The following is a 20,691-nucleotide window of genomic DNA, read 5'->3' as shown; positions in this document are numbered from 1 at the left end:
CATGTGTGTTGTGTGTGTTTGTGTGTGTGTGTGTGTGTGTGTGTGTGAGCATGCCAGTCTGTCTGTCTGACTGTCTTTGTCTAAAGCACTGTTTTATTCATCACCCAGTAACTTGGCGCAAGTGAGATCTGACAGTCTTCTAAAGATTGTCCGATGTTCAGTCATGCGTGCACGGGATCAAATGAAAATGGTACCTGAATGTACTTGGAGGATACCTCTATCAAGACATATCATGAAACTAATGATTAAATATTCATATTTTAAACAATTCAACTTTACAAAAGTGGGACATTTTTTCTGACTCACTCTGTACAAATATTTTACAATGCTCCATGAGTACACACCCATGTTCATATATCTACTCCTATATCATATTGCTATCAATTCAATACTGTTTGAATTAACCTTAAAGGTACTAGGAGTGTGAACATAATCTTAATTACCCCATAGCATGATACATGAAACATCAAATTAAACACTACCTTTATGATTTCCTATTCTGTTTTTAGGTGTGGACCATGCCGCACAATAGCTCCTATTTTTGCTCAGTTGGCTGGTAGTCATCCCAATGCACTTTTCCTAAAGGTTGACGTTGACGCATGTACGGTAGGTAACAATACCATGAATAGTGTATCCCTGTAGTATAGAATTTGGTGACAGACTTTCCCTTGGCTAATCAAATAACAAGATTACAGAAGCTTCCAACTTGATATGGATAACAAGTAAATATTATGAAACATAAATTTGAATAGGGCTTCTTCTTGATTTGGAAGCAAGCAGTATGATAACAGGTAAAAGAAGTTACCATAGATTTGGCCCCCCAACACAAGTTGTTTATCAATGCTAACCACTAAATTTCATTGGATGCCGAGTGGTGTTTTAAAAAAAATCATACCAATGGCAATTCAACCTTTAGTGGCAAGTCTTAGAATGCAATAGCCCATTATCTTCCATAGAAATCATTGGAAAGGTCAAATTTATAGTATACTTCTGTCAGATAGTTATTTATTCCTCTCTTGGAGAGGTGTTATGACTCGGTGGATAAGTCTCCAGACTTTCACCGCAAGGTTCGGAATTCAAATCCCACCATAGCATTCACATCCTTTGGCAAGGCATTTATCTATATTTGCTACTCTCCAGTCTCCACCCAAGTTTAATAAAATGGATGCGCGGTAGGAAGGAATAACTTGAATGCTTCAGCACCCAATCAGGGTAGCCGTGCTTAAGCCTGGTGATAGTATTCTGCACTTAAAAGCATTGTATTAAGCACTGTAAAAATTTTGCTTTTTATTACTATTATTATCATTTTTATTGTTATTATAACAATATCTGTACAGGAGACTGCACAGAGGTACAGCGTCACGGCCATGCCAACATTCATCTTCCTGAAAGGCGGGGTTCAGATCGATATGCTGAAAGGAGCGGATCCAGCGGCGCTGACGGCGAAGGTCAAAGAACACTATGTTGCTGGGGATGATGGCGATGAAGGATCAGGTGTTCCAGGATATGTGAGTATTACCCTCTTTGTAAGACATGGTTATCTCAAGTGACAAGAAACCACTGGCAATATTAGGACTAAACGTGAAAAATGTGTCCAAGGAATATATTTGAATTTTATCCATAAATGAAAATGAAAATTGAAATGTGATTTCATAAGAGTTGTGTTTTGTTCTAAAAGACATTATAAAGGTATTATGTTTTGGCTTCATCTAGTTTGTCTTATCATGCTATCTTCGAAAAAAATCCAGCCTAGTCTGCAAGCACATACCATTGGTTTTTGTATATAGCACATGATGAAGAGTCTGATGAAGGAGACTAGTTTCACTTGTGCTGTGGCTGCTCACAGATAGAGAGTTGGAGTCTAGTCTTCACTCTAGACATGGAATAGGATGTGAAAGTGTCAAATTGAGTTAATACTTACAGCCTAGAAATAACCCAGAGCAATGGGCATCAACACCAAATTTAAAACATGCATTTTGTTTTCTTTGATCAGATTGAGTTGAACAACATGATAGATAAACAGGATACAGAATGCCTGAATGAGAGTGATGATCATCACCTCGATGGATGCCTCAAGAAAGGAGATAGCTACTTAGAATCAGACTGCGATGAACAGGTGTGTATGTATGAACATGAGTATGAATGATGATTTTGATCAAGGCATTGAGGAAAGAAATTTTAATATTTTGACTCTTTGGCCCAGAATCTGAAGTCCAGTAGACCTTTGGCCATAGTCTAACTCTGTTAGACCATGGCCGAGTAACATCAATATCATGGGAAGCCAATTACCAAAGAGTATCTAACTCTGATTTTATAGGAAGCCAAGTATGTCAAAATTTTGTTTGCATTGTATATTTCTGGTGTTTACCTTGTTCTTTCTGAATTTTTCCCACGCTTTAACGGTGAGGGAAACTATTAGTATTCCCAGACAGAATTTGATAATGATTTGAGCACCAAATATGCTAACCATTGCAATTTATTGTTAGATATTTGTGTCACAATTGGCTTCAGACCACAGTTTTAATTAAACATGTGTTCAGAAAATGGGCCAGTGTGGTCATGATATTGTGGAATAAATTTGCCTTTAAGCAAAAAGGGTATGTTGAATTTCTGTACACAATATTCAGAGTTCCCTAGTTAGCCTTGACATTCCAGTCTATTACCAGTGGCAAACTCTGATTTCTTAAGTCACATTTTAATCAGAGTAGCTGAAGTATGTATATGTGTTCCTAGTTCATTGTGATTATACAATGGACTAGTAATTGACTGGTGGTAGAATTGCTGCTCATCAATCAGTAGAGAGGTTCGAATTCCCCTGGTTCTAAGATTTTTATCAGATAGGACATGCTATTTTAGTTACCGTTATATGAGGTTAGTTTTCTAAATCTAGTTTATGGTCTGTAAAAGATGATTTAAAACAGAGGGTGGTTTGTTGTAATTTTTTTTAAATTCAATTTCATGTACTCCCCTGCACCAAAGAAATTACATCTTTTCATCGCCATTTTCATTTTGCAGCTCATAATTAAGATGTCCTTTCAACAAAATGTGAAACTCCATTCCTTAAAACTTTTGGGGCCAAGCACCAACGGTCCAAAGGTCGTCAAACTTTTCATCAATCAACCACAGACGTTAGACTTTGATGCCGCAGAAAGGATGGAACCTATACAAAAGATTATGTGAGTTCATTACATGTAGACCTATATGTATCTTTTTCTTTGAAGCTGTGTTCATTAATTTAAACCTAATAAGACTGGGGGGCTGATTCAGCCCTCCCCCCCTCGATATTTTTCGTGATAAATCCGCCATGCAATTTTTTCTTACTGCGTCGCTCGCTGACTTTTTACTTTCATGTCTCACAAAACTTTTGAGACCAAAATTGCTACCCCCGGGTACGCAGTACTGAAATTACGCAACATTTTTGTAAATGTTAATTCGTGTACAAATCTAATGCAAATGTTTTTAGCCAAAATTCATAAATGTATCAATATTTTTCCTTTTACTAATTAAAATCAATTAATTTTCATCTTGTTTATGGTCAATATAAAGTCCCCAACAATTTCCATTGAAAAAAACAATAAAAAACAAGAAGTTGAAAAACAAAGAAATACATAAGAAATGTAGAAAACAATAAAATGCATAAGAAAATAAATGTGATATTGAAAATTTTTAAAGAGACATTTGATCAGAATCCTATAAAATGTAGATTATGTGGATTATGCCATGGGTAACGCGCGTGCCAATTTTCTTCAAAATCGCGTGATCGACGGCCGATAACATAAGGGGGGGTGAATCAGCCCCCTCCCCAGTCTTCTTAGGTGTCGAAATAGCCTAGTCTTTTTAGGGTTAAGGGAAAATCCAAAATTTGTATTGAAATAAATGAGTGGAAGGAAGAAAATAAGAGGAATAAAATGAAAAAGTGTTAAAGAAATCAGACAAGAAATAATCAAGTGTTTGAAGAATAAGAGCACTGTAAATGTCATATTAGCAACATGCTGAGTATATAGTTACAAGTGACAAGGACAACTCTCCTATTTGTCATTACATGATAACTGATTTATTTATTTTTTATTAGCATATTTTTTTCTTCAGTTATGAAAATAGAACATGAAATGAAAACAAAAAGCATTCTGAGCGATGATTAATGTAACAAAGACCGTATTTTTAAACTATTGAGGTAATGGATTGGATATAAAGTTAATTTTTTTTGGTATTATCTTCACAGATTAACACCAGAACAGCTTGCAGGTGAAGTAGTTCCACTGAGATTTGTCAAGTTTCAGAATGTACATGATGTAACCGTGAGTATAATTCACACCCTCATCCAATCAATGACTGGGCCTGGTTTCACAAATATGCTGTCAATAACTAGTCATTAATTCACTTCAAAGTGTGTTTTTCAAAGCTTTCAATTTATATTTCATTTCATTTTCATATTTAAGTAAAAAAATAATTAGATGAACATACAATACACAACAATATAAGATATAGAATAATAATAAATAAACATATGAAATGAAAATGAAATCAGAGGCAACCAAGAATCAAAGTTTGTGAAGAGCTAGGCCCCTGATTTACAAACACATAAATATAACAAACAATGACACATAATCTTTATCATTATTTCTTAGGCCAAAGTGATAGATAATTTGGGCTCAATATATATACACAACAAAAAAAGTAAGTCCCCCTTAAACAAACATCAATAATTTCCGAACCAATGCGAGTTTTTAATATATTTTTACATGAGCGTGTAGGTAATTTTATAAGCTACCCTCTGAGTAAATGTTATGGACGTATTTGATGTCATGCTTCAGTGAGCACCGTCAGAAGGCAAAAATGTCACTTTTCAAAAGTCACAAGCCAAATATAATGACTTTGATTCCATTTTATTGGAACTAATTCCACATTCTCATCATGAAAAACGGTCAGAAGGCTTGTAAAAGGTACTTTCTAAAAGACGATACATCTTTTTTGGCTAAATTTTACGGTTGAATAAACACAAGTCCAAATTTGCTATAATTTGATTTTTTACACATTTCTATCAATAAAAATGATAGAATATGGTGACGGTTATTTTTGGGAAGAGTATCTTCAACAATATTCATCGTTTCACGGTTCAATGAACATTTATTGAAAACAAAAAATATGATTTTTAAATATCATAGGCAAGTATTTTTTCATTTCGGTAACTGAAAATGATCTTTTCTCAACTTTTTCGTTATGTTCATGACCAATTAACATGCTTCAATGATTCAAAGGCGTTTAAAAAAAATTCACGCTTGAATGAACATGTGGAATGTGATAAGCTCTTTTTTACGTTATTGGAAAAAATGCAATTTGTAACTATGGATATCTGTCACAAACCTTGCATAGTTCATTTGATTTGATTTGATTTTTATGAAAATCCCGATGTTTAATGCATCAGTGAGCACACAATATTAGAAAATTATGCAAATGAGAAGTTCAAGGCCTTGGCCCCACTCTGTGCCGTATCGAATGGTTATTTTGGTGTGCGCGCCTTTTGGATAGTGTTACTCTGAAGCCATGTGCGAAGTTTCATGAAATAACTGTTGGCAGAAGTAACAAAAACCGTCCATGAAACAAACCCTCATTTCATATTTGTTAAAATTCTGACTTCCTCTCTCATAGACTTGTGTACATTATGGGTGCATATGTTTAAGAATAAGTAACCCCTTATTCAATATGGTGGAACTTTTTTTCAAGGCTGTCCTTAGCAATGTCATTTGGCAGTAATGTTTATCAACCTATGGGCAGAATTCTGTGCAAAAATGAATCGATTTGTTTATTCATGGATGAGTGAGCACGCATCAAAGTGGGAAAATTGGTATTTTCAATGTCAGAGACTCATTTTAAAGGATAATAAAGTGAATATTGGGGGCAAATTCGGTTTCAAATGTGACTTTAATTGCTGTTGTTTTTATCATCCATCATTTCTATCACCACACAATTTCCGAACTTTGAACATTTCTTAGGAATGAATACTCTTTATACTGCATAAATGTATTATTTTCCTAACAATTTCTCATGATCAGTATCAGTTTAATTTATGGACAAATCAGTGGTGGATCCAGAATTTTAAAGTGGGGGAGGGGCCTATAATCGGGGGAGCCACCATCATTTTCAAATTTTAACATGATCTAACAAGTTGTAGAGGATAATACCATAAACCCCTATGATGATACGTCACAATACAGGGGCCGCGGAACGGTTTTCAAAGTGGGGGGGGGGCTGACCATGCAAAAATCATAATCGTATGTAAGCCTGAGTCGAATCGATTTTAAAATCGGTGTTCGATCGATGTCATCGAGCGCCGGTGCAGATTTTGCAAAATCGGTGCATCGAAAAAATAAATAAATAAATACGTCGGCCGGCCGATTCGTTTGGTTCACACAATCAACCATCAAAAATCAAAACAACAGTAATGTCCAACTTGACTACTACTTACTTGATTTATATTGCCCCCAAAATGAAACCGATTGTGTAATTATGATGCCTATTCACCATTAATTTGAAGTTTATTTCGATCATAGTTCGAGTCTTACTCGTCTGCTCGTGCCGAGATAATTTATGCACGATAAATTCATGAATGGAAGTCATCGCCATCGATCGTGCATGCGCAGTACTGTGCTTTAATCAAACCAGAAAATGGCCGGAAGATTGGCGCGATCAACGTAAAATAAATCTTGCTTTCATAAACAATATTAATATCATTACCATAGAACACGATTTAATCGTAATAATTAACAATAATTCGCATATGATAATCATTAATATGAATTTAGAGCTTGATGTGAAACGTTTGTATTTCGTATCAATTTTCAATGACGGACATCACATGACGATCGACTTGAGTGAGTGCACTTGTCTAAAAAAATAATTATCACGTCAGGATTGATTCTCGAACATTGTCAACATGCAGAAACTCTTTTCAAGATCGTAATATCACCATATAATAACATTTTACATGACAAAACAGAGAAAATTACGTTTGATATTTTTTCCCATCAATTTGAAGCTAGTTTGTGCCCAACTTTGGGCTCTGATTTCATGAATGGAAAATATGTCATACGTCATCGAACACGCATGCGCATTGTGCTTCTTTTCTCGGAGCTCGGAGACGTCGTCCAGAGATGGAATAAAAATAAAGATAATGCCAGTATAATACTATTAATTCTTCCATATGAACATAGCATACTTTGCTGACATCGTCATTATTTTTAGTATGGCCATCAAATCTTATTAAATCGTAATTATTTAACATCCAATCATAATTTATGTGAATTTAGAGCTCGATCCGGGACATTCGTATTTATTTCGATTGCATGCTCTTGTGTCTGACTCTAAAATAAAGAATGGATTATCAGGATTAATTCTCGAACATCGTCATAACTCATATTCCACAATATTTCCTCACACTCGTTATATCAGCATTGAATACCAATTCAAATGACCATCCAGAGAAAATTACGTATTTATTCCCATCAATTTATTTGGAGCTCATTTTGGATCCAACTACCCCGCCAACTACACAGGCAAGTTACAGCGCTCTCCGCTGGTCGCACTTGTTTGCTGGCGCTGGCAAGCACGCCGGTCGTTTCGGGAGAGTGAGTGTACAGGCCCGGGGCTAGCTGGGGACGGGGCTGGGGTGTGCGAGTCTGAACTGCGAGTGCTAGTTGACCGAAAATCATTCGGATCGACTCTGCATGATTCATGTCTTTAATATTGTTTCATTTTAACTTATATGTTGTCATCTGCAAATATCATTGTTGGAGATATTTTGGGAAGAATTCTGCATTGGTACCCGGCCTTTTTTGTGTTTTGTGATGATGGAAAATACAAACAAAATTTGCTCCGTCATCTGCTTGTGCAACGCTCACCCGGCCAGCACATACCGTCAGTGCATCGACGCGACGGCCAGAGCAAACAAAAAATGACACGATTTCCCCACCTTCAAAATTCGATGCATCGATGTTTGATCGAATTAAAGCTGTCAAACACCGGTTTTCAAAATAATCGATATGACTCAGGCTTAATCATATGGTCATTTTGTACATGCTTTTGAAAAAAAGTGGGGGGCTGAAGCCCCCCCCCCCCCGCTTCCGCGGCCCCTGCAATACATTGTGCTCACTCAACCATGAACATACGATATCAAAATTGTGTGCGGAGTGGCTAAATGATGGATAGTAAAACAGCATAACACTATAAAATTCACCTAAAAACAACTTTTGCCCAACTTTGTATTTGCACAATCTGAAAAACGACTCTTGTGACTTTAAAAAATTGTCATTTTTAATTCAATCTTTAATTACTCATGCATGACTCAACTGATCAATATCATTTTTCCCCAAGAGTTGCTTAATGAGTGTAGAAAACCACCTACGAAATATCATATCTCAAAATAATTCCGTTCAAAAGTTACAGCAATTTGATTTAGGGGGGACTTACTTTTTTTGTTGTGTATAGAATCTTGCATTGTACCTTAGTATGGGTTTTGAATCAGACGGTCATTGGTCAAATATATCACATTGTTCTTTTACAGGTTTTTGTATTGGATAACCAAGATGGGGAGGATACAACTGTTATAAATTACCTGAGCTTCATAGGTGTACGAGTTAACACTACGAACATGAATGAATTCAAGAGAGTAAGTCATAATCCCTCTGAAGTATCCATATTTTCAGCTATCACACCAAAGAAATAGTTTGTTAAGAGTTTAGACTACTGAACAAGTTTGAAAGGGGTATGTAAAGGAGACAGCATATGGCTTTGTCAGTTAGGGTGGTTGAGCAGTCGTCAGTCATTGCAAAGTTTGCAGATCAAACTTCTTCCACAGTTTTGCTGATTTGAGATCCTTCAAGCATGGCGACTTGAGAAACAAATAATAACGTCATATTTTACCCAGGGTAGCCAATTCAGTTCTGAAAACTGTTCTCCCAGTGGGCCATGCTTAATATGATGTTATTAGAATTGAATAATGAAGAATTGAATTAATAATTTTGGAAAGAAATGAGTCTTGTATCTTTTGAAAAATTATTTTTTTGGGGGGTTTCTACAAAGTTGACAGCTGCATCATCCTGCATTATCCAATACTAATGTGGTCGTACACATTCTTGTTAAATTGAAATTAAATAATTTGGAGTGATCTTATTCGATATTTTTGCAAATTTGCAATATAAAAGTCCATTTTTGTCTCACATGCATAGCAGAGTTAGACTATAGGCGCCGCTTTTCCGACGACGGCGGCGACAACATCAAATCTTAACCGAAGGTTAAGTTTTTGAAATGACAGCATAACTTAGAAAGTATATATGGACCTAGTTTGTGAAACTTGGCCATAAGGTTAATCAAGTATTACTGAACATTCTGCCAGAGTTTCAGGTCACATGACCAAGGTTAAAGGTCATTTAGGGTCAATGATCTTTAAAAGTTTATAGATATAGTTTATAAAATGTGGATATAGGGGTAATCAAGTATCTCTGACAAGTTTTAGGTCCAGTGATCAAGGTCAAATGTCAATGAACGTAGTATTGTATCATAATATATGAATGGTGTTTTTTGTGAATAATTATGTTATAGTAGTTTTCAAAGTCAGCACTGCTGCTATATTGAATCACGTGATGCAGGTGAGACAGCCAGAGGCATTCCAGTTGTAATTCATTATATTTTTAATTCTCTTTGATGGGGAAAGGGGAGGGGGCAACTACCCCCTTCACCCCCATTCTGCTGCATACAGGCATGAACATTCCCAATAATATTTCTGTTTCTGTTTGTTTGTGTATCACAGGTGGCAGGCAAGAAAGGAGAGAGTCACTGACACAAGAGTTCGATATCATCTTCTAAGAAGACCCCTTGTAGTCATTACCCGCTTTAAACCTGGTTTATTTATATCAGAGATAACACATCTGAAACTTTGGAGCCAGGACCTAGTTTCACAACACAGACCCATCATTGACAATGGCGGGCGACTGTTATAAGCTATGATTTGTCAGAGAATCCCAGTAGATATCAATGTTGATAACAAGTTTAATGAAACCGGGTCCTTAATATATCTTGGGCATGTGATGTCATAATCTCATAACACCCCTACTTCAAAGGCTATAGGTCTGCAGAGTTGTCAGAGATGAGCCTGCCGCACACAGGTACTGTCTTCAGCCTCTTAGATGGTGGCGCGATGACGTCACTGCCGAAGGTCTGTAGGCATTCACATCAAAGACAACGACAAAGGGAATTTTCATGCGGGCCCTGCCCTGGATTTAAAGATTCAAAATGTATTTTATTCAATCCAAGAGAATGATGGAGTTGGAACTTTGTTTGATGTCCATGGGAACATGTCAATGCGATAGCTAAACCAATAACTTTTTTAAAAAGTTCTTCCTAACTTAATTATTTTCAGCGACAAATCTTTTAGGAAACTACCATGAATTAATTTTTTAGATGAAAAATTATCATCTGATCTACATACTTTGTGCATGAAAATTATGAACTACAGATATGTACGACTGTGATGAAATTTTCTGACAATCAAAAGTTTGATTTGACCCTAAAAAGGCTAGAGGGGGGGTGAAATTTTCTGACAATCAAAAGTTTGATTTGACGCTAAGAAGGCTAGAGGAGGGGGGGGGGGGCTGCCCTACAATTCTTGTGATAAATTAGAGACAAAATTTCCGGGTGCATGGTTTAAAAGTTAGGCAAGAGATTTGTGGAGGTTTCCATGTTAGACCAAAACTTGATTTGTAAAAACAAAATATGGTTATCATAAATGGCCTAAGGAATTATCAAAGCAAATAATTAAATTGGCAGATAATACATTCCATCTAACCTGAAAAAAATCTTGTAATTTTTATGATGGGGTCATGTATAGTAAGTACAATATAGGCAGGTCATTATTCCATTTAGTCCAAACTTCTGTAAAATGTCATGTCAAAATTAAGAATTATCTTTTTTTTTTATTGTTCGATTTAAAATATCTCTATTAATAAGAGATTGTCAGTAGGTATGAATGTATGTACACGGTGGCAGACATATTGTTATGGGCACTACATGGGAGCTTCTTCCATTAGAGCTTTTAATGCATTGTGTAAATGTAATATTGTTGATCATACTGTATGTGTACATTATTTGAATAAAAATGAATTTCAAGCAAATAATTATTCAATTTTCCTGTCTTTATTGAATTATGAAATATAAAATTCATCATTTTGTCAGAGTAGTTGACAAATGCATGCTTTAAAGTAAACATCAATTATGAGCCACTTTTCATCATTTTTATGATGGCCCAAAGAACAATCTAAAAAAATATATATATATATCATCAATCAAATATATCACTCATCTATTGGCCGTACCAATCTGTCTAACCACAATTTGGTTGAATTTCCACTCGAGCCCAGCGCACACTATGCAATGCAATTGGACCAAGATCCAATTGCGACAAGATTGTAGAGCATGCCATTTTACGTGCCGAAACTGCGATCCAATTTGTTGCAGAAGGATCGCAGACCAAATCTCGGACATTTTACATGTCAAATTTTCCTGCGGTTCTTCTGCAATTTTGATAAATTCTGCCAATTCAATTGGTCCTAGATGATGACGTCATGACCAATTTGCAGTGCTGCTGCTGCAGCACAGCTCTACCCATCTTGACTCTTCTACCAATCTCGTTCTTCCACCATTGAGTTAATAATAATAATAATACTAATGATATAGGTATATTTACCCAGGGAAGCCACTTCAGTTCTGAAGATGATAGCCGGTTTGCTTCATTCAACAGAAACATGCATTGAAAAAATTGACATTTACTTAATAGTGATTGTAAATCAGTTTCTTGCAGCTGCCACTAAAACTGGAAAGGGAGATTTAAAATTAACCAAATTGTAGTAGACAAAGTAGCAAATTGATTGTTTCATTAAACCATGGACCTACAAAGAGATGGACGATTAACACGAGCCTTCCTCTGATGCAATGACAGTCATCTCCACCTAACTATGTGCATTGTACTGAGAACATACAGGTGTAGAGCAAATACCAAGGTGTATCTGATCATTTACAAAGGAACAGCTTTCCCCCGGGGGGGGGGGGGGGCAGTCAAATATATTGCTGTACACACACGTGACCAAGTAATTTCCAAACACCCCCTAAACGAGTTTTTCTCTCTGCAAAATAACCCCCTGAACAAGTTTTTCGCGGGCTTTATTTACACATTTTGGCCCCTAAACACGTTGTTGCCAAAATATGACCTCGAGAAAAAGCTTGGGGAAAAAAATACCCTAAATATGTTTGACCCCGCAATTGACCATTGACCAGTCTTTAAAAACCACCCTTTTTCTTGAAAATTGGTGTTTTTTATACCCTTAACGAGTCCACGAGTGGACCGCATCCAAAACTGAAAAAAGACCCCTTTAAATGTGTTTTTTTGGTCACGGGTGTGTACAGCAATATATTTGACTGCCCCCCCCCCCCCCCCCCCCCCCGGGAGCTGTCCTGGTCTTAATGAATTGCTGATTTCCCTATTCAGAATATGCCTTTCAGTCAACATGATTTTGAGCAGCAAAATTAATTTTATTGTGATAAAAAATGTTTGATTTGCAAACTTTGAGATATACACAATCTCTACACAGTATGTGCCATATATCTCTTTAATTTTCAGAGAAAACTTGGAAAAAATGGGATTATAATGATAAACAATCACAGTATAGTCTGTATCTTAAAATACATTTCCCCCCCAAAAAAACACATGGAACTAAGATTTACAAAAATTGTTAACCAGAACTGCACATTGGATTTTCAGGATTTAAGTGATTTATCTTCATTTCTAACTTATGCGTTTTGCGTGCTGTGAATGTTCCTCTCTACAGATCTCCTTAAATTTCTTACTACTTGGGCGATTCCTAAATCTTTCAGCAAGAATCAGCATACACTGTAATTTGTAGATGTACATTCAGTTTCTTTTACTTTCTTCACATAAACACACAAGGATTTTCTAAATTCTTTGCATATATGGCAATGTTTATGTTTTAAATACAACTATTAATCAAAGTGATTCCCCAGCCCATCATATGTGTTGAATGTGAACATAGTCCTATAGTCGATGTACTAAATTCGATGTGGTGTTTGAGAAAGATGTATAAAATCCAGTTTCCTTGTGTATCAGGTTCACGTCTGCAAATGAGTCTGTTAATTCTTTGCAAGTGTCTCAGTGATAACTAAGTTCTTCATTAAAGCCTGGCTGTAGCCACCCCATGTGCGATGATAGAAAGTGATCTACTTAAATGTCTGCTACACATCCAAAGTGTAGGACAGAACCGAGACTTGAGCCTTCAGTTCGACGTACAATCCAGATATTTCTAGCCAGTGAAGTTCGCATTTAGCAAAGGCTCATCTCTTTGTATCGGCGTTGTCTTGAGCAAGGCTGTTTTTCTAAATGCATCCTACACATCCGAAGTGTTGGACAGAACAAAGAACTGAGCCTTCAAATTGACATACAATCCCAGGACTTCTTGCCAGCAAGGTTCACATTGGTCACATGTTCATGTTTTGTATCAAAGTAGACTTTCAGCAAGTATGTGTTATTAAATGCCTGCTACACACAGTGAGTGTGGGACAGAACAAAGAACTGAGCCTTCAAATGGACGTACAATCCCAAGATTCCTTGCCAGCAAGGTCCATAACGGATACGGGTTTCATTTCTTTGCTTCGGAGTAGTCTTTGAGGACGTCTGATATGTGGTCGTTGTGTGTCTTGAACTTTCGTTGACCTTTCCTGTTGGGTTTCTTCCTCTGCGGGGCATTCTGACAGAAAACACAAACAGAAAAAAAAGCGTGTCATGAAACATCTTTGCTAAATTGGCCAATCGGAAATAATCTCCAAATGTCAGTCAGCCAGTAGTCGAAGTTTTAAATCCAATTTTGACCCCTCTGAAAGGAGGAAGCTGGATTCACCTCAAATTTGCGGCCATTGCACCTACCCCTCCCTCCACTTCACATGATTCAGTGCATCCTACATCCTCAAACTGACCCTCCCACTCAACTTGCTTCTTTAATGCCTTCTTTGGCTGTCATAAAATGACCCATCCCAAATTCTAAATTGTTTCTTTAAACACGCCTCTTATATCTCATATCTTAGAGGTGATATGCCATGGACCAAATATCATCTCTTATTTGAAGTCTCAATGACACAATACGGTACACTCTGCATAAGTCGACCTTCCTTAAGTCATTTAATCGCGTAACTAGAGCATTATATCAGAAAAAATATGCAAAACATGACTTAACATATTCTAAGTTACACAGATATCTGTAATCCCATGAGATTTGACTTCAGCAGAGTCGTGTGTGTGGGGGCGTTGTGGTCTAGTGGTTATGACTTTCATCTTTCAATCTGAGGGACATGGGTTCGATTCCTAGCCATGATGTATTTTCCTTCAGCAAGAAATTCACCCACAGGTAGCCGAGCTGAAGCTGAGGGTAATAATAGCAGGGCCTGCTGGGTGAACTGTTTTTGGCACTGAAGTGGCTACCCTGGGTAAATATACCATTTTTATTATTTTTATTAGTCAACTTTACTTCATTATCATTGTGATATAATGCAGCCCTGCGACCTATGTGAGATTACGCACATACCATAAAAAAATATAAATACAGATTTCTAGACTTACAAATTTCTTTGGTCCATGATCCTTCATTGAGTTGATGCCTTGTTTCTTGAGGTAATCTTGGATCTTTTCTTCATCTAATGAGTCTACTGTTGTGCTGTTCCATAACTCTTTAAACTCTACAGATGAAATAAAAAATATTAGTGGTTAATACAGGCATATTTAAAGCAAGTAGAGTTGCCATTTTACAATCTCTTTGTGTCTTTAATATTCAATATTTGTTCCTTTCTTTCCTCCAAACGAATTCATACACGTTACCCCATGTCTTGCTTTTTCACTCCCTTTGAAAATGTCAATGTTAATATAAAATCATATATGCTGTATTGAGAAAGAAATGCCTATACAAATATGCATGTTAAAGTTTTGAGGTGTATTTAGGCAATTTCGACTCTAACAGGGACAATATCGGCCATCACTTGGTACATTTCCTATGCTGATGTCAAGAGTATATCAATTCAAAGTATATCACACAGACAGAGCACACTTACCCTCTTCTATCTTGAGTTTATACGTCCTGTCATTGTAGTACACAACCTGTTTCTTGTCTGGTCTTGTGAGGATAATTATTTCACCAGCTTTCTCCAGTTTCTAAAACAAATCAAAACCATACCACTTTAATTAATTATTGTGTTATTATACCAGCCATCAATAATGATAATAATTATGATGATGATAATAATATGCAACGTTTATATAGTGCTTAGCACATTTGTTTTTAAGCGCTACATTCTACTACCCCAGTTTGGCATGGCTACCTTGATCAGATGCTCAAGCATTCAAAGAATTACTTCCTACCTGATACCCATTTATTATACCTGGATGGAGAGTGGCAAATGTACATAAGAACCTTGCCAATGGACACAAGTGCTTCGGTGGGATTCAACCCCAAGACCCAGTGGTACAAAGTATGAAGACTTATCCACTGAGCCACAGCACCTCTACAATCAATGACATGATTAATGATTGTGTTATTTTGATTGTTGATTGTCTGAGAAGCACTGGCCTCTGACCGTTACTATGGCAGCTGTCAGAAAAATATCTGTTGGTGCTGACATACCTTCATGAAATGGTCCCCTGGTCGGTCACAAGATCTTGCTCGCAAAATGAGGGGTTGACAGAAGCTTTATCAGCACTGAACATGTAATGACCCAGTCACATAGCCAAAATGAACTTGAGACTGATCAATGACGTCATTTTCCATGAAACACACCATTGGTATGTTTGGAGTTGGTGTTGTGACTGCAGAATAGCTTTGCTTGCAAAATGAGGGGTTGATAGCTTTTAATAGCGTCACTGAACATATGACCTTTGACCTTCCTTACCTTGATTCCAATCTTGGCATGAGGCAAACTCTCCATGACATCGTCCATCATGATACCACCCAACCCCCGCTGATCATGCCTCTTCAACAGACGAACCATCTCCTTCCGGTTCCTCACGTTGTAAGCAGGTTTGAAGCTGTATTTTCCATCCTCAAAGTTGACCTTCGGGTTGTTGGGCAAGGCCTGTAAACAGAATACAAAAATAGTAATGATGGCTTCTCAAATAAGCAATACAGAATTAAGTTCATATGTAGACTTACAATTTCATCCAGGGAATGGTTTCCCATCTGTTGCCCCTTATAATTGAATTTAAGTGGTTGATAGTAAACTTGTTATAGAAATTTGTTATAAAACAAGTCTTTGTGAAACAGGACCCAGAATTGTCTCTCTGGCATTCATCAAAAATTTGGTGGGACTTCTGTCCTTTAACAATGTAGAAGAAAAAAAAAATTGTATCCAAAATCGGGGGAGGGGGGAATGCCCAGGCTGATTACCTGTCTATTTTGCAGGCTGCAGCTACAAAGATTGGTTTGTCAAAACAATCTAAATCTGTGCCGCGTCTTACAAAGAGTTACAATTGATCCAATCAACCACAACTATGGATAGCCAGCAAAGTCATTATCTAAAATGCTTGTTTGTTCGAAATATTTTCTAGATATGATGTGTATTTGTACATTTATTGTTTTCTTGAAAATTCGGTCTGCTTCTCTTTGTTTACAAAGGACATAGTGCAAATTTCCTGAAGAAGTAATTATGATATTAATGGATTTCCATATACTTGAGGTTGATTGGATAAATCGTAACTCTTTGTAACACGGGGCCCTGGTCTGAATTTTTGTTGGCTTATCATGGAATTGTGGTTGAATTCATTCAAGACCCACACGATGATTGAAGCAGCAATTACGGTTTGTGCCTACACTTGGCTAATTTCAGACAATGTCCTATCAGGACTACCCACCTCATTGACCAGCCACATCTTCTGTTTCTGACCGACATCTTGCTGCTTGGTTTCATCCAGGATCTCATCAATGTTCAGTGGATAGAAGTCACCGTCCTGATACCGCGTCTGTACACCAGAAGATCAACAAAAGAGCAACAAAATTAAAAATCACAAAAACACTAGAAACGTTCCATTTGATGGTGAAGGTAGTTTTTTTTTATTAAAATGGCAAAATTTCTTAAATAAATATAATAAACCACACTATAAGTAAGACATTTAGACTTCAGGACAATCAATCAGAACCAACATCAATCAAAATTTTTAGTATAGGTATGTTATGTCATGATACGCAAACACGAGGCCTGTTTCGTAAAGAGTTATAGCTTTAATAACTTCTTTGCCATTATTGTAACTACCATGGAAACATCGATTGTGCTTGGCTGATGAGCCTAGTATCATGGTAGTTGTCCTAATGGCAAAGTTACCTACATGTAGTTTGCAAGTCTTTATGAAACAGGCTAAAGGTGTTGCATAAAGCTGTTCATAAGTTCCCTTAGAATTTACACAAGACTTTACACAACTGGTAACACTTTTGTGTGTTAATAAGATGTGAACACTAAATTTTCCATTTATTAGATAATGGAAGCGCATTTCCTAGAACCCTAATTACATATGGATGCAGAGAGAAGAAGGGACAGGAAGAAAATGGGAAAGGAAATCAGGGACAGAAAGAGTGAGGTAGAGAGATAAAGAGAGCGAGAGAAACTGAGACAGAGAGGATGAGAAAAAAATTGGGGAGAATAATCATTACTAGTGTAAAAATGTTAACTGTAACCACAAAAATTCAACATACACAAAGACTGACATATATCTGAAATGCAAGGTGTAATGAGCACCCCATCTGGAACAAAATGTTTGCTGCAAACAGGTGACACACATGTAAGCTTGAATAAAGCCCATCAAAATCAACACCAACAATCCAATTGAACAATCAATTATTATATAGGTCAAATGTACAATTTTTTTACAGAAAAAAAGGTTGATACATATGCATTTCTCAAACTTACCTTCATAAAGTTTACAATTTTTGCCAGGATGCCAAACTTATATTTGGAACTACCAGCATGGGTCTTGTAATTCAGGCCTGTTGACAATCGACTAGAACCTTAAAAAAAAAAAAAATCCAAAGAAATATTAAAACCTGATTTATCCTGGTTATTGTGTTTTTTGCTCAAGATGGGAAACTCACTTTTTATTTTTTGGTCTGTGATGGTATTCTATCCCAATTCACTTGTTTTTAGTTATAAAATTCACAAAAACATCATGCTTAACATACAGAGCATATCATTACAATTCATCACATATCGTTACATACCCGAAACATATAGAACAGCAGAATGGTTTTCAACCAATAAATTAATGCAATTCAGACAACAACTTAATGCTCCTGCAGTGATTTCTAAACCGAAGAGACCGAGTTACTTTAATCACTTGTAAACAACGCACTCAAACAACTATTAAAGGATTATGGAGGCTATTTTCCTACTCCTAGAAAACTCACTGTGATTTCTAATGCAAATTCATAGGGTCGTTTGAAATGTGTTGGGAACCAATCACTGTTTGAATCCCATGTACCTTTTTTCCTGCTAATGCAAATTATACAGTATCAGCTTCAGGGCCCATACAGATCTGTAATTGATCATGGGGCTCATTTTTACAACTGATCACACACAATAATCAATGCAATCTATCAAAGAAATCAGCCTAATAATCAATTGCTTAGCTTTATGTTACCAGTCCCAAGTTTGAGATAATTAACTACATAGGCCTACCTGGTTCTGAAAATCCGGGGCCTGGCTTTTTTTTCTTTGGGGGTGGTTCGTTGGAAAATCCAGTTTTCGGTCTCTTCTTCTCAATGACAGGTTGGGATTTTGCTCTCTTCAAGAACGCTTCCCTTTCTCTCAGAAGTGCTTGATCCATTCTGGTTACGCTTGTAAAGAAATCCTATACCAAAAGAAGATAAGAAAGGCATGTAAATCTAATTTTATAATATACTGAGATGAGCAGGATTTTTAACTTTAGGCTCCATGTCAAGGACTGTTAATTGCACAGCAAAAAATGTGTGCACATTCCATTATTAATTTATACTGCCTAGACCAAATCTTTGCCTTTGGTATTTCATGTTTTTAATTTTGAGGGCAAATATGAGCTATCTGTTCTCTAACTTCTCTTACCAACAATCTTTGCCAAATTCAAATTTACTTTTCTTTTTGCATTTCATTGCCATGCACATGGCATGCCATTGGATAGACCAAAAGCTTCAGTCTCTGTATTTTGGTTGTTCCGCTGAACTACGTTGGCTCCACTCACCATACATAGACTGAAGGGGATGGGGCCCCGTACCTACAGCCAACGTATAGTGAACTAGCGTTTTATAGATCGCGATTTAAAACTGTTTTTTAAGCAAAATTGAAAGTTTAATGGTTTCCATTATCAGGTAAATATAAATAACTTAAGTAATTGCATACCTTGGGCCGGAGTTATTGAAAAAAATCCTCTGGATGATTGAGAAATCTGTCATCTAAGACATTTTCACCTGACCTGATGGTTTTTCTTGCAAGTTGCCATCTTGAATGACGTCATTATCGTATTAACTTAATGTCTCGAATCGATATATCGCGATTATAACTAGTACTAGTACTAGTATAACTAGTATCGTTTATCTTCGGTTTCGTTCGCATATGGAGCAGATCGTATAATATCGAAAGCAATATCGATATCACATTCGTGATTGTTGACGTTCGTTTGTAAATATTTTATAGTTTGGCTGCCATTTTGACCATTTTTATCGTGTTCAACCCAATTAAACATCGGTAAAGTATATTTTTCATGCCTTTTTCATCTATATCGTTTAAAGTATTTAAATGTTAAAATATAAAGTTTTAAAAGTTTGTTGTTTATACATCCTTAGATTGTAAATTCGATGTGTAAAATTACATCAAACTTTGGACTGTGAATTGACAAAAGGGAGGGAATGAGAACACATGCGAGCCCACACGTACACCCTACCGTCGGTAAATGGGGATTACAGTAAAATGTCAGAAATTGTTGAATAAATCCCCAGAAACGACGGTTATTCCTGTCTAGCCATTGGATGCCTTTTTTTTTTTTAACTTCATTTTTTGACATTGTCATTGTTCAACAACGTTTTGTATGATTTGCAATGGCCATGCCCATGGCATGAAAAAAACCCATCTTTTTGGGATCTTATTATAAGATTTTTGTGGGTCAGCTTTGCAAGACGAAAGCATTAAGTCTTTAAGAATCGATTTGAGTGTAGCCCTTAATGGAAAGTACCCAAATGCAACAGTTACCCCTCGCGAGCCGAGTCTACACATCATTGTCCGACCTCCGCCGCCGGAGCCTTCGGCGGCGGCGGCGGCGGTGGCTCTCCTTGTCCAGGCTTGAGTCCTTCGCCTTCCGTGAAAAGATTGCCCTAAGGCCTAACGTTACGTCTTTTCTTAGTAAGGTTTTTCCTAAATTTCCAAGGCATCTGTACAACAAACCACACAATTTATAATATTCGATAATTCTAATTATTTCAAATACAATGTTTTCATGGTTGATACTCACCCAAGAAACGAATACAACGTTTTAATTCTATCAAAAATCGATGCAGTTCCTAATTCCTTCCTTCATTTATAGCTAGGCTTATGTATGTAGGCTACTCTCGAGGCGCAGGCGGGTTAATGTCAATT

At 36.7% G+C, this 20,691-nt stretch overlaps 2 protein-coding genes across 2 annotated transcripts in view; one reads left to right on the top strand and one right to left on the bottom strand.

Annotated features, from left to right (window-relative positions):
* LOC129257516 (thioredoxin-like protein 1) overlaps window positions 1-11,168 on the top strand; it is a 27,422-nt gene extending 16,254 nt beyond the window's left edge. Inside the window, exons 2-8 of the mRNA XM_054895856.2 lie at window positions 510-606; window positions 1,338-1,508; window positions 1,994-2,116; window positions 3,016-3,176; window positions 4,223-4,298; window positions 8,561-8,665; window positions 9,806-11,168. Coding sequence (XP_054751831.2) covers window positions 510-606; window positions 1,338-1,508; window positions 1,994-2,116; window positions 3,016-3,176; window positions 4,223-4,298; window positions 8,561-8,665; window positions 9,806-9,835 — 763 coding nt within the window. The 3' untranslated portion in view covers window positions 9,836-11,168. The remainder of the gene's footprint in view (window positions 1-509; window positions 607-1,337; window positions 1,509-1,993; window positions 2,117-3,015; window positions 3,177-4,222; window positions 4,299-8,560; window positions 8,666-9,805) is intronic.
* LOC129257517 (transcription initiation factor IIE subunit beta-like) lies at window positions 11,169-20,655 on the bottom strand. The gene is made up of 9 exons (XM_054895857.2): window positions 20,567-20,655; window positions 18,766-18,937; window positions 18,001-18,098; window positions 16,952-17,059; window positions 15,994-16,176; window positions 15,160-15,259; window positions 14,675-14,790; window positions 12,520-13,808; window positions 11,169-12,078 (listed from the first exon to the last, which is right to left on the bottom strand). The coding sequence occupies exons 2-8, from the start codon at window positions 18,911-18,913 to the stop codon at window positions 13,701-13,703; spliced, it is 861 nt and encodes a 286-aa protein (XP_054751832.2). The 5' UTR covers window positions 18,914-18,937; window positions 20,567-20,655; the 3' UTR covers window positions 11,169-12,078; window positions 12,520-13,700.
* Window positions 20,656-20,691: the final 36 nt, after the last annotated feature.

This window comes from Lytechinus pictus, chromosome 3 (genome assembly GCF_037042905.1).
Source record: "Lytechinus pictus isolate F3 Inbred chromosome 3, Lp3.0, whole genome shotgun sequence".
Taxonomy (NCBI): domain Eukaryota; kingdom Metazoa; phylum Echinodermata; class Echinoidea; order Temnopleuroida; family Toxopneustidae; genus Lytechinus; species Lytechinus pictus.
The sequence above is the reverse complement of the archived record's forward strand: the minus strand, read 5'-3'. Positions and strand labels throughout refer to the sequence as shown.

What these genes read in the sequence shown, in the direction of transcription:
- LOC129257517 (XM_054895857.2), bottom strand. Translation starts at nt 18,913, where the DNA reads ATGGATCAAGCACTTCTGAGAGAAAGGGAAGCGTTCTTGAAGAGAGCA. An exon ending in CCCCGGATTTTCAGAACCAG is followed by an intron (nt 18,099 to 18,765) that starts GTAGGCCTATGT and finishes TTTTTTTTTAAG; the next exon opens with GTTCTAGTCGATTGTCAACA. An exon ending in ATCATGGACCAAAGAAATTT is followed by an intron (nt 13,809 to 14,674) that starts GTAAGTCTAGAA and finishes GTTTTCTGTCAG; the next exon opens with AATGCCCCGCAGAGGAAGAA.